The 19,435-nt window shown below is 28.1% G+C and overlaps 8 protein-coding genes and 1 non-coding gene across 9 annotated transcripts; 5 read left to right on the forward strand and 4 right to left on the reverse strand.

Moving 5' to 3' along the window:
• Positions 1-717: 717 nt before the first annotated feature.
• T551_01042 (uncharacterized protein) lies at positions 718-3,056 on the forward strand (the record flags this gene model as incomplete). The annotated part of the gene is made up of 3 exons (XM_018373305.1): positions 718-764; positions 804-859; positions 901-3,056. The coding sequence occupies 3 exons, from the start codon at positions 718-720 to the stop codon at positions 3,054-3,056; spliced, it is 2,259 nt and encodes a 752-aa protein (XP_018230473.1).
• Positions 3,057-3,309: 253 nt separating this feature from the next.
• T551_01043 (histone) lies at positions 3,310-3,720 on the forward strand (the record flags this gene model as incomplete). The annotated part of the gene is made up of 1 exon (XM_018373306.1): positions 3,310-3,720. One exon carries the CDS (start codon positions 3,310-3,312, stop codon positions 3,718-3,720), a length of 411 nt encoding a protein of 136 aa, XP_018230474.1.
• A 187-nt stretch (positions 3,721-3,907) lies between these two features.
• On the reverse strand, positions 3,908-7,574 carry T551_01044 (uncharacterized protein; the record flags this gene model as incomplete). The annotated part of the gene is made up of 17 exons (XM_018373307.1): positions 3,908-4,081; positions 4,120-4,218; positions 4,265-4,435; positions 4,481-4,797; positions 4,843-5,112; positions 5,156-5,267; positions 5,311-5,437; positions 5,488-6,305; positions 6,350-6,459; positions 6,503-6,619; positions 6,661-6,678; positions 6,721-6,794; positions 6,837-6,938; positions 6,984-6,996; positions 7,043-7,073; positions 7,119-7,265; positions 7,308-7,574. 17 exons carry the CDS (start codon positions 7,572-7,574, stop codon positions 3,908-3,910), a joined length of 2,967 nt encoding a protein of 988 aa, XP_018230475.1.
• A 795-nt stretch (positions 7,575-8,369) lies between these two features.
• Positions 8,370-8,969, forward strand: T551_01045 (uncharacterized protein; the record flags this gene model as incomplete). The annotated part of the gene is made up of 4 exons (XM_018373308.1): positions 8,370-8,406; positions 8,451-8,551; positions 8,599-8,676; positions 8,721-8,969. The coding sequence occupies 4 exons, from the start codon at positions 8,370-8,372 to the stop codon at positions 8,967-8,969; spliced, it is 465 nt and encodes a 154-aa protein (XP_018230476.1).
• A 174-nt stretch (positions 8,970-9,143) lies between these two features.
• T551_05010 lies at positions 9,144-9,215 on the reverse strand. Its single transcript has one exon. It is a non-coding gene; the product is annotated as a tRNA-Asp (tRNA).
• A 257-nt stretch (positions 9,216-9,472) lies between these two features.
• On the forward strand, positions 9,473-11,952 carry T551_01046 (uncharacterized protein; the record flags this gene model as incomplete). Its single annotated transcript, XM_018373309.1, has 8 exons — positions 9,473-9,571; positions 9,620-9,686; positions 9,734-9,873; positions 9,923-10,015; positions 10,062-10,898; positions 10,942-11,451; positions 11,594-11,837; positions 11,882-11,952. The coding sequence occupies 8 exons, from the start codon at positions 9,473-9,475 to the stop codon at positions 11,950-11,952; spliced, it is 2,061 nt and encodes a 686-aa protein (XP_018230477.1).
• A 580-nt stretch (positions 11,953-12,532) lies between these two features.
• Positions 12,533-15,093, reverse strand: T551_01047 (uncharacterized protein; the record flags this gene model as incomplete). The annotated part of the gene is made up of 7 exons (XM_018373310.1): positions 12,533-13,591; positions 13,630-13,735; positions 13,781-13,905; positions 13,948-14,228; positions 14,273-14,639; positions 14,685-14,859; positions 14,909-15,093. 7 exons carry the CDS (start codon positions 15,091-15,093, stop codon positions 12,533-12,535), a joined length of 2,298 nt encoding a protein of 765 aa, XP_018230478.1.
• A 105-nt stretch (positions 15,094-15,198) lies between these two features.
• Positions 15,199-16,230, forward strand: T551_01048 (uncharacterized protein; the record flags this gene model as incomplete). The annotated part of the gene is made up of 4 exons (XM_018373311.1): positions 15,199-15,695; positions 15,741-15,954; positions 15,997-16,152; positions 16,198-16,230. The coding sequence occupies 4 exons, from the start codon at positions 15,199-15,201 to the stop codon at positions 16,228-16,230; spliced, it is 900 nt and encodes a 299-aa protein (XP_018230479.1).
• A 101-nt stretch (positions 16,231-16,331) lies between these two features.
• Positions 16,332-19,415, reverse strand: T551_01049 (DNA repair helicase rad15; the record flags this gene model as incomplete). The annotated part of the gene is made up of 18 exons (XM_018373312.1): positions 16,332-16,627; positions 16,672-16,831; positions 16,873-17,016; positions 17,064-17,156; positions 17,199-17,218; positions 17,260-17,786; positions 17,828-17,922; positions 17,964-18,061; positions 18,105-18,214; positions 18,257-18,353; positions 18,399-18,522; positions 18,563-18,679; positions 18,723-19,013; positions 19,056-19,115; positions 19,161-19,178; positions 19,227-19,273; positions 19,314-19,366; positions 19,411-19,415. 18 exons carry the CDS (start codon positions 19,413-19,415, stop codon positions 16,332-16,334), a joined length of 2,355 nt encoding a protein of 784 aa, XP_018230480.1.
• Between the last annotated feature and the right edge of the window lie 20 nt (positions 19,416-19,435).

Consider the following 19,435-nt stretch of genomic DNA (forward strand, 5'->3'; position numbering starts at 1 on the left):
TTACTTGTGCTTTTCCCTGCATCCTCTATCTGACCGCACACCCGTCGACGATTTAGTTATTCAATGATACTGTTCTCAGTTTTTGCTTAATTCTTACTCAGTTCTCCTATTTATAATCTAGGCAGACAAATATTCAAGCTCCGACACTTCTCTGTTACAAAGCATAGATGCTCATAAAAGCCAGAGGTTGGGATGCGCATATATGCGCATTGAAAGGGTATATGCGTGGCCGTAAAATACATATGCATCCGTTGAAGCGCATATATACGATGTTAAGCATGTATATGCGGTGTTTGGATGCGTATTTAACATCCAATATGGGCATTTATGTTCAAATAAATAAATATATATATACAGCCTCGTTCGGCCTGCACGAATTGCAGCCTAAGAGTTGAGTAACCGGGACAATGTGTGAATGGGATAATGTGTAAACAGATTGATTATACATACAAAAGAGCATATATGCATAGATTAAGGTCTATATGCGCATTAAGAGCAGATCCGCAGATACACAGAGATGCTGTCGCGTATAATCAGGCATTCAGGCATATTACCATAGTAACCAATCACTATAGTAATAAATTGCCATAGCAACACGATCTAAACAAACGTCAAGAAACTGGAGTATTCAAAAAACGAGAGAAAAACGAGAAAAAAGTAACAAATAAGCAAGAAAACGCAGAAAAGTGCAGGAAAAGGCGGTAAAAACGGGCGACAATGGTCAAACCGGAACTTGATGGCTCTATAGACTACTATGGATGCCTGTAAGAGAGTTTTTGCGCGAAAACGATTGACAAAAATAGGCATGTTCAGCCGACAGCGACGGCAGAGGATATTCGGCAACAATACAGGAAGCTTGGTAAATAAAGGAGTTTAAAGGGTTTTTTCTTACAACAAAAGCACTTAAATACCATCCAGATCGGAATCCAGGGAATGAAGCAGAGTATAAGCAAAAGTTTCAGCTGGTGAATCTAGCGTATCAAATTTTATCGGATACAGAGAAAAAACGATCGTATGACAGGATACGTTTGATTCTTTTGGCAAACAAGACAGTACAGCAGAAGCAAGATATTTCTCCTCAGGGTCAACCGTATTTTCGTACATCATTTGGATCACCGTTTGCGGCAAAGTATTCCCAAACACAAACGAAGCCGTCGAGACCACCAGGGCAGCCAAGGTCTCCACAGTCGGCGAAATCATCGCCAATCAACAAGACAAAGGGTGCATCGCTGTATTCAAAAAAGGGTGCAACTATGCATCCCGGTTATGAGCATTTATTCAGCAAATCAACAAGCGCATATTCTTTTTTTTATAGGGGAAATTCGCCTAAATTCAACCCTCGAAAGCCATCGCCTAGTTCTTCACAACCCTCGGAAATGCCGAAAAAGCATGATGATTCAAATCCCATTGATAATGATAACGTTAAAAAGACTTCAGTACCGTCAAAAAATATGGACCCGAAAAAGCAGTCATTTGAAAAAGAAAACCTTAAGGATGCTTTTAAAAAGGACACACAGACACATGATGAAAAGGCGTCTAGTAAACATACTTTTTTCAATATTAAGTCTAGGGATGAGCAAAAGAATATATCTTGCTTACAGTCACGAGATGATAACGCGGTTAATAATAAAAATGTGCATGCAGAAAAGGTGTTTCCTGAAGAGTCATCTGGGCTATTTTCCTTTTCTATGAATGAAAAAATCTTTTCAGATGTTGAACCCCTAAAACGATCGACTGTATTTGAGAAATTTCCGGATAATAAACTTGATGAATCATCTTTCTCTTTTTCATCTATACCGGCTGACTTACATTTTGGCAAAGAATCATGTGTAAACGATGATCCTGAATTAAACGATGACAAAGAAACTCGATCTAGTTCACTTAGAGGTACTTTGAAGCAAAATAAAAAGAAAAACACTACTAGGTCGCTCCGAAATTTATCTTCACAAATTGAAACAGTATTTAATCCAGTGTTTTCAGCAAAAATACCTGATAGCTGGTCTTCCAAAAATGATATTCCAAAAGATAATGATTCTACACAAGCAGATAATAAACACTTTGATTTAAAAAATATGGATTCAGAACTTTTCAATACTGATTCGGAGAAAGAACCTTCTCTTTCTTCTAAAGCTTCATTTATTACAAAAAACCCATCACTTTCCTCAAAAACAATCGATTCTTTAATGCCAAATGCACATCCGAAAGATATAAAGAAATCAATTATACTAAATAATGCTTCCGGGACTCCTGATTCTGCTATTGCTACATTTGAAGATAAATATAAAGAAAAATATGGCAAAAAACCAGAAAATGAATTTAAAAGCACATTTCAAAAAAACACAGAAACAGATTCTACTAATTCGAGTTTATTATCAGAAAGAGTTCGCAAAGAACTAGAGTCTTATCGTAACTCTAAACTTTCTCATGAAGCAGAAAAAGCAAACAAAACAAATATTACCAAACCTGTATCGGGTAGTTTTCATGTACTAGAACAGCTTGAGGGTTTAGCATTGTCGTCAGAATCATCTGAAAACAGTCAAAACTCGGCATTTCCCGAAACATGTAGAAATTCATTTTCTTGGCATTCACGGCTGCAAACAAAAGCAGAAAAACAAATTCAGGAATTAAAAGATTTAAGCAATGTTTCAAACACACTTTCAAATACAAAAAAAACAGCCAAATCTCTAGGTCTTCCGGATTTTCCAGACCCTATTATTCCACCATTGTCTCCTTCTGTTCCTAATTATCTCACACCATCTTCCTTTTTACTATATCTCAAAGAGATGGTTAAATATCAGCAAATATGGCATACTTATTCATCTGCTTATACAAATTTTTTTCAAAAATGGGCTGAATATAGGGAAAATTGTCATCAATTTGATCTTTTAAAGGATACTGAAATTTATGAAATGTTTCTTGTGGTTACTGAAAAAGAAGAAAAAATTAGAGAAGGGTGGTGGTCAGAAGAAAAACGATATAGGCAAGCATTACGGGATTTTTTGAATATTAAAAGGCGTTATGAGCATAATGAATGGTCTTCTATTGGAACTGTATGATTATTTATAAAAAGTTGGTTAGCATTCCTTTTGTTTTTGCATAATGTAACGATACTAAAGCAATGCAATGTTTTCGAGTTCTTTTATATTAATAAAATCATCATTCATACATGTTTAAATATAAAATATTTAACTTATATTTTAATTCTTAAGGTTAAACCCTAATTCTCAATATATAAAAGCGTCAACTCCCGAAGATTAAAATCAACAAATTTTAACAAGATTTTAACATTTAAAAAACTATAATTTCTACATGGCAAGGACCAAACAAACAGCACGGAAGTCGACGGGGGGGAAGGCGCCGCGGAAGCAGCTGGCGACAAAGGCGGCGCGGAAGTCCGCGCCAACGACGGGCGGCGTCAAGAAGCCGCACCGGTACCGTCCAGGGACGGTCGCGCTGCGGGAGATCCGGCGGTACCAGAAGAGCACGGAGCTTCTGATCCGGAAGCTGCCGTTTCAGCGACTTGTGCGCGAGATCGCGCAGGATTTCAAGACAGACTTGCGGTTTCAGTCGTCAGCGATCGGCGCGCTGCAGGAGGCCGTCGAGGCGTATCTCGTCTCGCTCTTTGAGGATACGAATCTCTGTGCAATCCACGGCAAACGTGTGACCATCCAGCCTAAGGACATGCAGCTTGCACGCCGTCTTCGGGGGGAGAGATCATAAATTAGGAAGTTATTTTAATCAGTACATTTTTAATTGCACCTGCAATACATGGAATGTTTATTATAAGGAGTCTTATAAAGGGTTTTTAGTGGTATTTTTTTCAAATACTTAATATTGCGTATGTTTCAAAATATCGATAGTTTACTTTTTTTTTATTTGTACTTTGCTCTTAATATGTATATCCGTATTATTTAGATCTATAAACATTTTGTCTCCAACCGTTTTCACAAGTTTCGTCTTTAATAAGTTCTACTGTTGGGAAATAATGTAAATTAAGTTTTAGTGTAAGAACAATAGGGATGTTATCGAATGTAGTCGTTCGTATTCGTACATATGTGTTGTCAGGAATAGGTAATACAGCCTTAATATTAAAAAAATGTTGGTCAAATATCAGCTTACTTTTAAAAATGCATCAAGATCGGGCGTAAAAACACCATTTATGTGCGTAATAAACATTGTTGGAACAAGCCCATATTGATATGCAGGCGAGCCTTTACTCTAAATACTAGTTAGGAATAATAAAAATCAATATAGTTATAATTACTTTTGCAGATACATAAACTTGTGTATGAAGTGTTTTGGATTGTTGTCTTACTGCACGATGAGGCGCTTGAAGTAATGCACCAAAGCACATAACTACACGATCTGTTTCACATGTGTTTGCAAGAATTGTAGGAACTTTTAAAATAAGTTCTTTTCGTTTCCGAAGTACAACCTACAGTATTTATTAATATTATTTAGACAAATTATATAAATGTACCATGTCCAATTCTTCCGATGTATACTGTACATCTAAATCTTGCATTCGGGTAACTATTTTCCCATTTACGGTTAAGATAACATCGCCGTCATGAAGCAAGTTGGGTTCATTTCCTGATTCTACTCGTCTTACAAGAAGTAATTGATGTTTTTCAAGATTTGCATCTTCAACTCGTCGAATCAATTCATCACTAACACCCATATTTCGAGCTTGTGCCATTTGGATAAAATAAACCTCTATATTTAACATTCGTAATTTAGGCGTAATGCCTAATTGCAATTTTTCAAAAATTGGCATAATAGTTGATATAGCAAGTCCTGTTTCACGTTAGTGATACTTTTATATTAATAAAACAATAATACCCATATGATAATCAACGTCTTTTCCACTAGATGTTCGTTCACCCAAATATGTTAACCATAATGCTTTAACACTACCGTCTTCTCCACACAAAACACCTGATCCACATTGAGACCCTAAGTTAGTATCAACAAATATAGAATCGACATTAATTGCTCGAAATCTTGGAGTAGCATTTTGAGGAATTGTAACAGTTGTAACATCTGTAACGACCGTTTTCGTGCCAACAATTCTATTACTATGATTTACTCCTACGAAATATACTGAGCTTCCTATAACAATTAAGTAATAAAATTCCATAAAATATTTTTCAACCTTGAGAAAGACGTTCATTGCTAAGTTTTGCTGCTTGTACCGGAGTTTCAGCCAAAAGTCTAGGATCATAACTAATAAAAGCAATATTTTGTGTAGGATGAAGATGTTCAATCTATTCTTATTAGCTACATTGTTATGAAATAAAAATATTGAACCTTTCCAGGTATAATGATTGAATCAGCGAATGTCAATGAGAGATCACCTAATGCAAATGGCACGATAGACCTGGAAGTAACTGCAAGTCCCCTCTCTTTATCAACAATAAGCCCTGTTCCAGATTTTCTAAAATAAAATCAAAATTTCTATTTTTTTTTAGATTAAATATAGATTACCTTCCTTTCGGAAAACCATCTAGTCGTATAGGCATAAAATATGATATTTTTACAAAGCTTTTAACCAAACTTGCAGCGTGACCAAAATTGTTATCCAATGTAATAAATTTTGCAGTTTTCGGTTCTATTTTTTCCGGAGGTGGAGGAGTACCTAAATCATGAAAATCCCAAAGTCCTGTTGAGTCATTTCGAATAGCAAGCCGAAATTTAGTAGACCAATGGCAATCTATATGAACTATTTGCGTACAAAGACTATGCATGTCATGAATAACTCTATATGTTACTACAACGTGTTTTCGATCAGGTATATCTTTAACAACTTCTATAAAAGAATCTAGATCCGGTACTGGTTTAGTATCAACTGTATCTAATATATAACCTTGATCTGGTCCCTCAAGTCGAAATGATCCTTCTGGCTCAGAAATAAATACACCTTTAACGGCAACGGCATAATTTCGTGCTAATTGATATGACAAGTTATGAAATTTTGCTCCTGAATATTCAACATATCTATCAGGAGTAATTTTATGTTTATCGCATACTTTTAGTTTTATATCTATATCATCACCTCCTCTTTGAACTGATATTTGTATTTCCTTTCCAACAGATTCATCTAAGATGCTTTCTAATGGGATATGTTTTGTAAGAATTTCACCATTCACGCGTATCAAAATATCTCCTTCAACTATCAAACGATCCCCCGGTCCTTCTGGAAGAACTGTTTCAGCAACGAGAAGACCTACTTCTTCAGGGAATGACTGTCGAATACATGCTTCTACATTAGGACTTAATCCTAGTCTACGACATTCATCAAACGGCTAATTATATTTTAGTTATATAAAAATACACTATATTATATTACCCTTATCATCCATTGTACCTGAATAGTCCCTCTTGTTATGGGGAGATTTTTTTGAAGACATCTTAGAGCACGAAGAGGTCGATCAAGAGGCAAAAAAAAATCCGTTGCAGCTATAAAATATGAATTCCTTCTTACTGTTATAAAGCAACTAACCTTGAGTTCTTCCACCTGCTTGTAATGCAACAGCATATCCATCAATATTTACTACAGGACTTCCTGAACTTCCACCACTTGCATTTGCCGCTGCTTGAATATAATTAGTATTGAAATCTAATCAATTATTTATAAGAAATGAAAAATAGATAGAATACCAGAATATGTAAAATCTCCTATAAACAATAAGTAATTTTATTAATATATATACCAATCACCATATTCAGGTGCATTTCTATCTACTCTAGATATCCATCCTGAAAGTATAGACAATTTTTCAGCAGCATCATTACTAAATATTTAACTAAAAATAAAAAATAAAAATAAATAATACCCTACTACTCTAATTTCTGTACCTACACGAGCTAAATCCGGACGCATTGGGATAGCGACTACTGGCATATATTTAATATGCTTTGGATTAAATTTTAAAATTCTAGCAAAATTAAATACTTTTTGTAATAATTGTTAACATTTAAACCCAAAATCATGAACTATAAATATTAGTTAATATAAAATCCAATAAAGATGTTATCTTACTTGGATCTCTATAAATAGGATAAACCTCAATCTATTTCTGTAATCAATAATAATAAATGAAATAATATTAAGATACTTCTTCGTGATTTTCACAGATAGCATGTCCCCAAAAAGGGCCCGAAGATACGACATGTCTATTCGTTAGAATATACCCATTCTCTGCATCTATAATAAATCCACTTGCTTCTCCACTTTCTGGAAATTCTGTATCAAATGCAGATACCTATTTTAGTAAGAAAAAAAATTCATATTTATATAAATTTACTTGTGAAAATCTTATAGACACAACACTTTTGACAACATTTTCTATAGACTTTATCCATAAAGATTCCTCTCTATTTGAGGAAACCACTGTTATATTGTTTTTCCCAGAAAAATCTTTACCATTGCAAAATGAAACTTCATTTTCTGATGTTTCCTCAATAATGTATTGCTCTGGACGATGATCTAAAGAATCTGCACGTTTACGTTTACGTAATAGATCTTCTCCATCTTTAGTAGAGGTAGATATTTTATTAAATTTCTCGTCCATTTAATATTTTGGTTTTTAACCTATTTTAAATTTTAGTATTCTTTACTACTTTAAAAATATTAAGACAATTACCAAATCCAAAATACTTATTTTCAAAAAACATGCATTAAATGACTTTTAAATATGTTTAATATTAGTTTATTATAAATAACATTTAATTTTAAATTAATGTTTTATACAAAATACAAAAAAGTGTATCGTTAAACTTTAGATTAAGTCCAAGGTCTTCAAGATAAAAAAATAAAAAATATTTTATTTAAATATTTAAAAACTATAAAGAAAATAATACATATATATATATATTGTATTCTATTTTACATGATATAAAATAATTATTTCTAATAAATATTGTTTAAATTGCAAACTACATTTATCTAAATAAATAAAAAAAATATTTAATAAAAAAACAAATCAAGGTAAAAATGATTATTGTCTGTTATTTTTCTTTTATTAATGTCTTTTTAATGTTTTTATTAATGATTTTAATAATAATAAAAGTAGATTTTTAAAAAACAATTAAATTTTAACTATAATTGTAACAATAATATATATATATATATATGATACTATTTGATACCATTTTAAACTAGATTTATATATGTATATGTATAATATTAATATAGATGTGATTGTATATATATATATTTAAATCGTGCATAAAAAATCATACCGTAAATACATATGATAAATTATAAAATTGTGATAAAAAAACAAAAAAAAATGTATTGTAATAGAAAGGACTGTAATAAGACATGTTTTCTTTTCAGGTAAAAGTAAAAAGATGTCTTTTTTCTCATGGATGCTTTTTCGTTCCTGAAATATCTAGTACGACGTAAAAAACATAACTCTAATATACATATTTTGATATACATTAAGGTGTACGGAAAGCATTATGCGATATTTCTGCAAAAGGTCCAAAACTTGATGATCCTATTCCTTTAAGAAAACTTTCCAAAAAAGCAACTAATGCATATGCTGTAAGGATTTTACTGATTATCAATATAAAAACATTCTAACTTAAAAGGCGTCTGTTAAGTTATCATATAATTTTACAAATGCTCAAAAAAAGGATATATTCAATAAAACAAATACGTCAAACACAGTAGTTTGCTGGCATTTAAATATTAAATTTACTAATTTTTTTAGTACCAACAACATCCCAACAATCCATTTTTACTAAAAAGCGCATGTTTTAAGAAAAAAAAAACATTTAAAACAAGTTTCCGAGCTGTCTTTCCATCACAAACAGATAATTATTGTACTAATACTTTTCATATAAAACATTCAATTTGTGAGCCACCGATTCTTTTAGGACCTCGTTCTAGATCAATTATGCAACAATTAGAAGCATACAACTGTTGTCCAGCTACTTTAAATTTATTTAAGTATATATAGTAAAAATAGCTCAATTATGATTGTTTAATAATGCATTTTTTATTTATTATAAAGAATTTATTCAAAGTTATCTTCAATAGTATAATAAGTAATATTTCTGCTTCCTACATGAGCTGTTCAAAAAAACTTCAATTATTTTTATATTTATAAAATTAAATTTCATAAAATTAAGAACTCTCCAGCGGGGAATTGAACCCCGGTCGCCCGCGTGACAGGCGGGAATACTAACCACTGTACTACTGAAGATTCTTGTTCAACATTAATGAATATAATATTTAAATGAATAAATAATTTGCAAATTAATACTTTATTAAAACATTTAAAAGTATAATATTTCATCTATTATTCTTTATATCATAAGATATTTATAAATTAATACAAATTGAAACAAACATTATATTGAAGATTATACTAAATATTAAATAATTGAGCAGATATATGTCTTATTTTATTGAAATCAAAAACTATCTTCATTTATCATTAAATATTTTTTATTAAAAATTATGAATATTCCCTTTGGAAAAAATCCATTTCTTAATTTAGATGAGTTTAATACAGTGAGTAGCAAAGATATTCAAGAAACTGTTCAGTTACGTCGTCTTGTAACTTTTTTTTTTATTTTTATATTAACAATTATTGATAAAAATTAGTCTGATGTTCGATCAATTATTCGTGGTTCTTCACCTTTATCAAATAGTCCAAGTATAGATAAATATGGTGCGTTATATAGAACATTTATATTAAATTTGTTTTCACATATGTAGATCAATTAAAAATTCAGTATCAAACTTTAAAATATGATTATTCTAACGCTAAAAACAAATGGGATGTGGAAAAAATAAATATGGAAAAAAGAATTTATGAAATAGAACAAAAAAATGATGAAAAGGATAAAAGAATTCATGTAAATTCTTTTTTTTTATTTAAAATATTATAATAACAAAAAAAACTAGGAACTAGAAAAAGATAAAAGATTTTTATATGAAAAACATAAAGCAGAAAGTGATGAAATATCAAAATTAAAAGATGAATTTTCAATACAAAAGGTATATTATTATTTGGATACATAATTTAAAATAATACAAAAATCAGCAAGAATTTGAACGAAAAATAAGAGATCTTCAAAAAATAAATAATTATGATAAAGAAAACATTGCTGACAAAAAAAGTGAAGAAAAATCTATAATTAATTTACTTCAAAGGAAAATAGAAACTTTAGAATTAAAAAATACAGGTTTAGAGAAAGTTGTGGATGGACTAAAAGATGAATTACGTTCTAAGAATACATTAATAAATCAAAAACACCAGTCTTTATTAGAAGCAAATGAATTGATTGATGCTCTTCAAAAAAAAAATAATACTTTAGAAATTGAAACAAGCGATTTAAAAGACATTAAAATATTAAATAGAGAACTATCTGAACAATTATCTTATATTAAATCACTTGAAAAAAAAAACTTACAACAAGCTCAAGAATTAAAACAGCATCGAGAAACTCATAAATCAATCCAAATACTTCAAGAAGAAAAAACAAATCTTGAATTCCAATTAAAATTGATGGATGATCTTCGACAACGGTTGGGAGAGTCTGAAATAGAATGTACTATTTTAAAACGTGAAAAAGCAGCCTGGGTAGCTTATTTAAATGATGATGACCAACGAGACTTTGATTCTCCAAAAGCACTAAGCGTAGCTCTTGCTCAACAAAGAATTGAGAATGCAGCTTTAACTGAAAAATATAACATTTTAGAAACCGAATTAAAAGCAAAAGACATTTTACATGTATCTACATGCTCAAAATTAATGGAATTAACTAATAAAATTTCCGAACTTGAAGAAAAATTAAATTTTACACTTAACAGTAAAATACGATTAGAAAGACAAAAAACTTTAAGTCAAAAAGAAGTTGAACTTTTACAAGAACAACTGGTTTATATAAATTATTTATATAATATTCGTTAATTTCTGTTAGCGTTCTTATATTTCCGAAGAAATGACATTTATGAATAATAATTATGATGCACAAAAAATAAAAAGAATACAGAATTTAGAAATAATACTAGAAGATTATAAAATTGAAAATATGAAAATATCCAATGAATTGCAAGAGTTAAAAGATCAAATAGCATCTAAATCAACAGAAGTATTGAAACGTGAGCGTGAAGAAATATCTGATCGTCATGAAAGAGAAGGTGATTTATTACGACGCAATAAAACATTATCAGAAGAACTGTCTATTGTTAATAAAAATTACATACTTTTACAAAAAGAACTAGAATCGTTACAACAACAATTGTCTTATATTGAGCTTACTTCTAAAAATAACAAATGCTATCCTCAAACAACTCGTATATTAGAACTACGGAATAATCCAACATCTATTTTTCAAAATTTGAGACAATCAACTCTTGATCAATTAAAGAAAGAAAATTCAGCACTTTTGAAACAAATAGAAAAAAATTCTGATGAATTTGGAGAATTAGTTCCAATAGAATCATTAAAAACAATTAAAATTGAAAATCAAAAATTAGAAGATACTATAATTGATAAAGACAAACGAATACAAAGACTAAAAGAGGCAACTAAATACTTTAAATTTAAATGATTTTATTTAACGAATATAGGTATTTGCTGAAAAATCATCTGAATTTCGAGAAGCTGTGTATTCTCTTTTGGGTTATAAACTTGACTTTCTTCCTAGTGGCAGAGTACGTGTAACATCAATGTATGCACAAAAAGGAGATCACGGTTTCATTTTCGACGGTGAATCATCATCATTACGTTTAATAAAAGGAGAAAATGATAAATTTGCAAATTCAATAGAAAATTTAGTGAGATTTTGGTATGAAGAACGGAAAACCATTCCAGGTATATTTAAATTATTCAAATTTATTTATATTTAATATCTAAAGGAATGCTTTCAGCTTTGACTCTTGAATTATTTGAACAATCTACAACAGGACAATCAAAAGGTTGGGTTTAGTGAAATAAATATATTATCTAACTACAACATATATATATTTAATAATATGTATATAATGAAGATTGTATTAAACATTTATTTTTTTTATTTTTTAGCATAAAAGTGTTTATAAATTACTAAAAACTAAATAAAAATTTAAAGAGACATTTTCTTTTAAGAGTTTATTAAAAGAATTTTTTCAAAATAAATTAGAAAAATTTGGATTTTTTTACATTATAAACCATAATATTAAATGTTCTTTAATAAATTTAATTAACAATATAAATTAAGAGTATAAATTGTATGAAAAAACAATAAACTTTCGAAAAACTAAAATATTGCTTAAATTTTATATTTTTAAAAAAAACATATATTTTAAAATACAAAAAAATAATAATATAATTATGACGAAAAACTTTAATATTTATAGATATTTTAGATTAAAAAAAGCTAAATTAAATTTAATATATACATTCATTAAATTAAAGACTTTAAAATGTTACAAATTTTTATGCAATATCATAAATATATAAAAATTAAAATTATATAAAATACAATCAATATTTTTATCTATTACTCAATTTTTTAGTAAAATTTGATATTAAAATATAGTATAAACACCACTTTGAATAATCTGAGATATATATATTGGATAAGATATTATAGGATTTAATGAAGTATCTTTAAGAGAATTTAAAGATGAATCTAAAGAAATAAATTGATTTAATGCGACAGGAAAATCTTTATCATTGATATTATTTCGTGTTTCACATGATATTTTCCATATTACATTTATTGAACAATTAAAAGAAGACAATCCGTTAGTTTCAAATTTTGCATAAAGCTTTTCTTCTTTTTCATCTTTCAGTACTTTACTTCCCAATGAAAATATTAATTTATTTTGTTTTTTATAAAACTTTCCTTTAGGCTTACTTTGACATGCTTTAATCAACACATTCTCAGGACCTACTATAAAACTTAAGTCTTGTAAAGTAAGTGTAGACTCTAAATGAAGAAACGACGGGTTCTTTCTATATGTTATAATAATGGTAGATTCTTCATGCATATGTTTCCATCGAGATGTTACTAAAATTGGTTGAAACTTATCCTTGTTAGCGTTAATTATGACTTGATATCTCAATACAGGAATCATTTTCGATATATAACGTAAATCTAAAAAATATTGAGGGGGATTGTTAGAAATATTTTCTAAAATATTTTTGTTAAACATTATTTTTAAGAAATTTCCAAAACTATTAATTTGAACAACTAATTTGGAAAGAAAATTATCCAAAGCCATCTCCTGCATATACGAAAAAGCGACTTCACCCTGAATCATAAGCTCAGAATGCTCTTTATTTTTAATACATGCGTTGACTACTTCTATAATAGAACAATTTAAACCCTGTTTTGTTAATTCTGTATGCTTATAATTTAATAATAACATATTAGACTGCGGCAGTATAATATGCCTGAATTTATTTTCCATAAAAGAATCGAATAAATTTGACTGATAAACATTACTATTAAATACTTCTGATAATGTTTGACGCATATTAGGGGAAACGGAACTCCCTTTTTGCTGTAAAGAATTATTTGAAACATTATATATAGTATGTGTTTCTTCATACTTAAAATTTTTACCAAGTATTATGGGTTTCTTTAAAAATTAAAAATTTTAAGTAAAATATTTTTTACCTCATAAACTTGAGTTACAGTATTTGATTCTGAAATATAAGTATCACAAACCTCTAAAGTATTTTCATTTTGAATTTCAGTATTGTTTTTTTTTTGTGGAATGAAACTAAATATAATTTGAAAAATAAAACAATAACTTAAAGGATATTACTTTATCACATGTGTTTTTTCTGTATCATCTATTTCGCTTGCTTTTTCTAAAACTTCAATTACCAAATTCTCCTTTGTAGGAATTTGATAGTTATATTTTTTAAATCCTATATTGTCAAATTTGTCCTAATTTTAATAAGAATCATTATAATAAAAATAAAAAAATACCTTATTAAAACACAATATATTATTAATTTTTATTGTTTTTAACATCCCTCTTTCAGTTATATTATTTTTCATCATAAATGGATTTTTTTTATTATAATTCATATCTTTTTTTTTAAGAATTTCAAAAACGTTTTTTATATTTGAACCATTATTATTTAAACAATTTCCATGAATTCTAGATACTTTTTCAGATGAATATTTCTTTGAAAATATATCAACTTGAGATAATCCTCTTTTTCTAAAAACGGATATTGTTTTAAATTTCAATTTAGAACATAAAGCTAAATTTTTTTAAAAATTTTAATATTATTTACTCAAAAATAACCTTTTATAGTATTGTTTCTAGATTCAGAAGATTCCGTTTCGTTTTCTAAATCTTTTTTTGATTTATTATCAAATGTATCATATGTATTTATTTTTTTCAAAGGTGTTTGTAAAGATTCTAAATTTTTTTCCGCATTTTTTACAATTCTTCGTGCACATTCCAAATTTGGAGTCTCAAGCCCAATTACTAATTTTCTTAATAATGACTTTTCAAGAAACTGCAATTTCTCAAACACCAATGTGTCATTATTTTTAATACGCGTTTTTAAACCACTAAATTGCCTTCTATTTCTATCCCTTAATTTCCTCCAAACATTTCTATAATTTTTTCCCCTCTTAGTTATTTTTCCTGATACTTGGTTAATCCTCTTTTATATATTATTAATCGTGATAAATTATAAATAAAAACGTACTTTTCGCTCAAATGAGTATGTTTTTGTTTTATTTTTCGAATCAAAATATAGTATAATGTCATTTTGTTTTTCTAAAAACATATCAATTATATGGTTTACTTTTTTAACAAACATCTCATGAGCTGAAGCTGTTTCAAATGTAGAGTCAATTAATAGACCTGCATCTTTAAAATATCTCACAAAATATCAGCCACACAAAAAAACTCTATTAAACCTTTTTTTACCCCAATTCTTTTTTTTCTTTTTCTAAATCTTTACCAAGCTTTTTTAATTGTTTAATATATTCCTTTTCAATGCTTATTCTCTCTTGAAAACTATTCATTAAAAAACATATTAGCTGAAAAAATGTTAGAATCTCTGTTTTTTCTGAAGAAAAGTTCTCATTTTTTTGCTGCTTTTTTAAATTCATTTTTAATTTTCTTAATTCTTCTAAGTGTAGACAAATTTTAAATATCGGTTGCTGTAGAAACCGATACGAACTTAGTGTCAAAAAATATATATTACTGAGTTATATATGAATGAATTTATAGAAAAAACATTATATTCAGAAGGTACTTCTGGAAAAATATATAAATGTATATGGAAGACAAATGAATGCAAAGTTGTAGCATTAAAAGTCAGTACTTTATCAATTCAACGAATGCCTCATCGACCTGATTATGAAATTAAGTTGTTGACTGAATTAAAACATAAAAATATTGTAGAGCCTCTCAAAACTTTTCGTTACGGGCAAAACTTTGTACTAGTACTTCCTTTTTTACCTTATGATTTATTATCTGTTCTATCAAAGAATAATGATCCAGAGTGGCTAAAGGAGCAATTGAAAGGAATTACATCAGCATTGGCGTATATTCATGAGAAAGGAATTATTCATAGGGATATAAACCCGCAGAATATTATGTTTTTGTCGGAGAAAGGACCAGCTATGTTAATTGATTTCAGCACAGCATGGTCATCAGAAAATCCAGGTAATGAAGTAAAAGGAAAGTTAGTTACAGATGTAGCTACAGGGTAATTATGTATTTATGCACTTTTATTAAACTTAGATAAGTAAAGGCCATATAGACCTCCAGAGCTTCTCTTATCTTATACAAATTATGAAACAGCTCTTGATATGTGGTCATGGGGTGTAACAATGGCACAAATGTTTACACATGAAAACAAACCTCTTTTTGACTCTGGATCAGGGGAAAATTTTGGATACAGTGATCTTTTATTATTATCATCTATTTTTAAAACATTAGGAACACCTACGAAAGAAACTTGGGACGTATGAAATATCTATTTTAATTCATAATTTTAATTTTTCAAGGAAATCGATGAACTTCCAGATTTTAAAAAAGTTCATTTCATTAATTATACTGCTCAGTCGTGGGAAATGATTTTACCAAATGCACCATACGATGCTAGAGATTTAATTTCAAACTTAATTACATATAGCTTTAAAAAAAGATTAACTGCGAAAAAAGTGGAACTATATCTAAAAATATAATTAAATAGCTAATATAATTAGGCGTTAAATCACTTTTATTTTTCAAAAACATAATATTTTAATATTAATTTTAAATATCTAATATATTTAACACAATATATAAATATGTTACCCAATTTGTACTTTTAATAGATATTCTATCAAAAAAATTAAAATTAAGATTTTATATCATCTGAAATTTCAAGTATTTCATCTGAAACATCATATTCATTTTCATTAGCATCTATCAAATCTTCATTGTTTTTTGATTCTGTTTGTTTTTCTTTTTTTTGATATTCATGAAGTTTCTCAATATCCCACCAACTAATTCCTTCTTGGTCTTTAATATTAAACGGTTGAGCCATTGCTTTCAAAAATTTCTCTGCAAAAGCTATCGACATATCAGTACTTAAATTTGAAGTACCACTAGTAATATATTGCTGAATCCATTTTGGCAACTTATTACGTTTATCTAAGTACATTTAAAATTATAAAATATTAACAAATGATTAATACCTGTTCTTGAAAATCTTCTATCAGCTAAAACCATAATTCCATAATCATCTTTGCCTCTTAGAACTCTTCCTAAGCATTGAGCTGCATGTCGCATAGCATCAAATGTAAGAAAATCATTTTCTTTAATATGATACATATCCCGAAGAAATTCAAGACGGGCCTATAATCATTAACATATTATTATGAACGACTATAAAATACTTTTAAGATTCTAGATTTTGTATATTGGTACGGAATTCCAAACATAATTACAGTACGACCATAATGATGATCAAAATCAATACCTTCTGAAATTTTTCCTCTAGCTACACATAATAAAATTGCTCCTCTTCCATTATCACAAGCCTAAAAATCAATATTCTAATGCATATATAATACAACATGAAAATTACAGTTCTATACGTTTTTAAGGCCAAAACAGTTTCTTGACTATCAGGTGTTTCAACTAAAATTAGTTTATATTTCCATATTTCATCTAAAATTCCCTAAAATATTAATTATATAATAATATTTTTGATTTACAATACCATATTTTGCCATTGACTTACTTAAAAAATTAAAAAAATAAACAATTATAATATAACTTACTAATTGATTCCATATATATATAACTTGGGAAAAATGCTACTAAACCATCTGGTGTAATTTTTGAAAACTCGAGTAATATATCACCATAATTTCGAACAACACTTGGATCATCTCGTACTTCAAATTTCGAGCTTATTGCTACTTGATTGCTTCCTCTTGTAATAATCATAGGAAGAAAAGAATTTCTAGCCAATGATATATTATATGATTCTTGAATTACTGCATTAAACTGAAGTATTTTTGGATACATATCTAAAGGCGAAATTGTACCAGATGTTATTATAACAGATTTAAATTTGGCAAAAATTGGTTTAATAGCAATTGATGCATCGAGACATGTAAAATGAAAAACAGGATTTGGTACTGTAGCTGTATCCGTTTCAAATGGCTCAAGAATAATTATAAATCCTTTTTCATATGTTGATACCAAAGTTGCAAAATCTGTTATTTCCTGTAAATATTGATAATCTTCAATATCAGGAAGTTCCAATGTACGAATAAGTGAATTAAGTCTTTCAGCACAAAATCTTATATGTGTAAAAAAAAAAATTAAAAATAATAAAAATACCTCAATGGTTTACTTTCAATATATGTTAATTCCTTTAAATGTTGCAAAAAAGACAGCGGCGTTTCTGCAATAACATGTAGAACTTTCATTCGAGTCTATAAATATTAATAAAATATATAAAAATTAAAACTAAAACCTTCATATATTCAACAAATCTTTTGAGAAATGCTACAAAATGTTCTGCTTTTCTTATATTTCCAGGAATTGCTTCTTTAAGTAAATCATCTGATAAAACTATTATTGTTTAAAACGATTATAATAAATACAATACAAATACTTGAATTTGTAATAAAAATGTCATTTTCTTTTATTTTTTCTATTTCTCTAAGACCTTCTACCAATTTTCTGTACTCCATTTGTAATTTTTCTGCATTATTTTTTTTCATACTATAATTAAACCAGAAACCTTATAAGAAAAATAGTTATTACTTAGCAATTTTTGTTTCAAGACTATTAATACTATGAGATGCTCTTTTTAAAGAATCTTCTGTAATATCTACACTCAAAGATTCAATGCAAACATTATCTATATAAAATAAAAAAGAAAATTATAAAATATAATATTTAGTACCAATATTATGAGCTTCATCAAATACAACAATACAATCTTTTGAAAGTTCTCTTGAAATAAATTCAGAAATTTTTGGATCCAACAAATAATGATATGAATATACAACAACATTACAAAATGGTATCTAGCAATATATTAATTTAATAATGAATAATAATTTTTACCATTCGACGAGCAATAAAATATGGACATTGTTGATTTTTTTCACCATATTCTATAAGATCAGTAAAAGTAAATACACCATAAGGTATTAAGTCGCAAAAATCAAGAAAATTCAAGTTCTTTAAAAAATTTAATATTAATAAATAGATAATTATAATAAACCTCATAATAAAGACAAAGATTAACTTTTTCTCCAGCTTTTTTTTTTTCTCTGACAAAACTTGCTGTTAAGCCACGACATCTAGCATCTACAATATTTCCTTTTTTTTCATGTTTTATTGAAGGATGAAGACATAGATTTTTTCTACTAGTTAAACCAAGAGCTCTAAATTTACTATTCTCTTCTGAAATTTTTTTCCTAAACTCAATCAAATTTTTTAATTCTACAAGAATCTTTTCTATTTCAGACATAGTTCGAGAGCAGTATACAAGTTTTCTATGTTCTGAATAAAACTGATATTGTTAATACAAAAGAACAAGAAAACGTTCAAACACTTTTTGATAGGAAATAATCAATGATAACAAAGAAACAGTTTTCCCTGTACCAGAAGGCATCTATAAACCTTTAAAAATAAAAACTAAAAATATACAAAAAATTACTTCTAAAACACAATGTCCCTATAGTATTATTAATAAATCTAGATGATATATATAAAATTTATATACCCCTGCATCAAGTGTCTTTTTCAAATGACACATATAAGCATATTGTTCTATACTATTAATATAATATTAATATTTAATTTTAGTTACCTGGATATATTCTAGGATATGGAAATAACACTGGAAGATCATCAATAAAAAATCTATTTATTAAAAGATTCTTGTGCTAAATTTAAAAGAAAAATACTTCATTTTTTATTAATGAATTATGA

The sequence above is a fragment of the Pneumocystis jirovecii genome (assembly GCF_001477535.1).
Source record: "Pneumocystis jirovecii RU7 chromosome Unknown supercont1.4, whole genome shotgun sequence".
NCBI lineage: Eukaryota > Fungi > Ascomycota > Pneumocystomycetes > Pneumocystales > Pneumocystaceae > Pneumocystis > Pneumocystis jirovecii.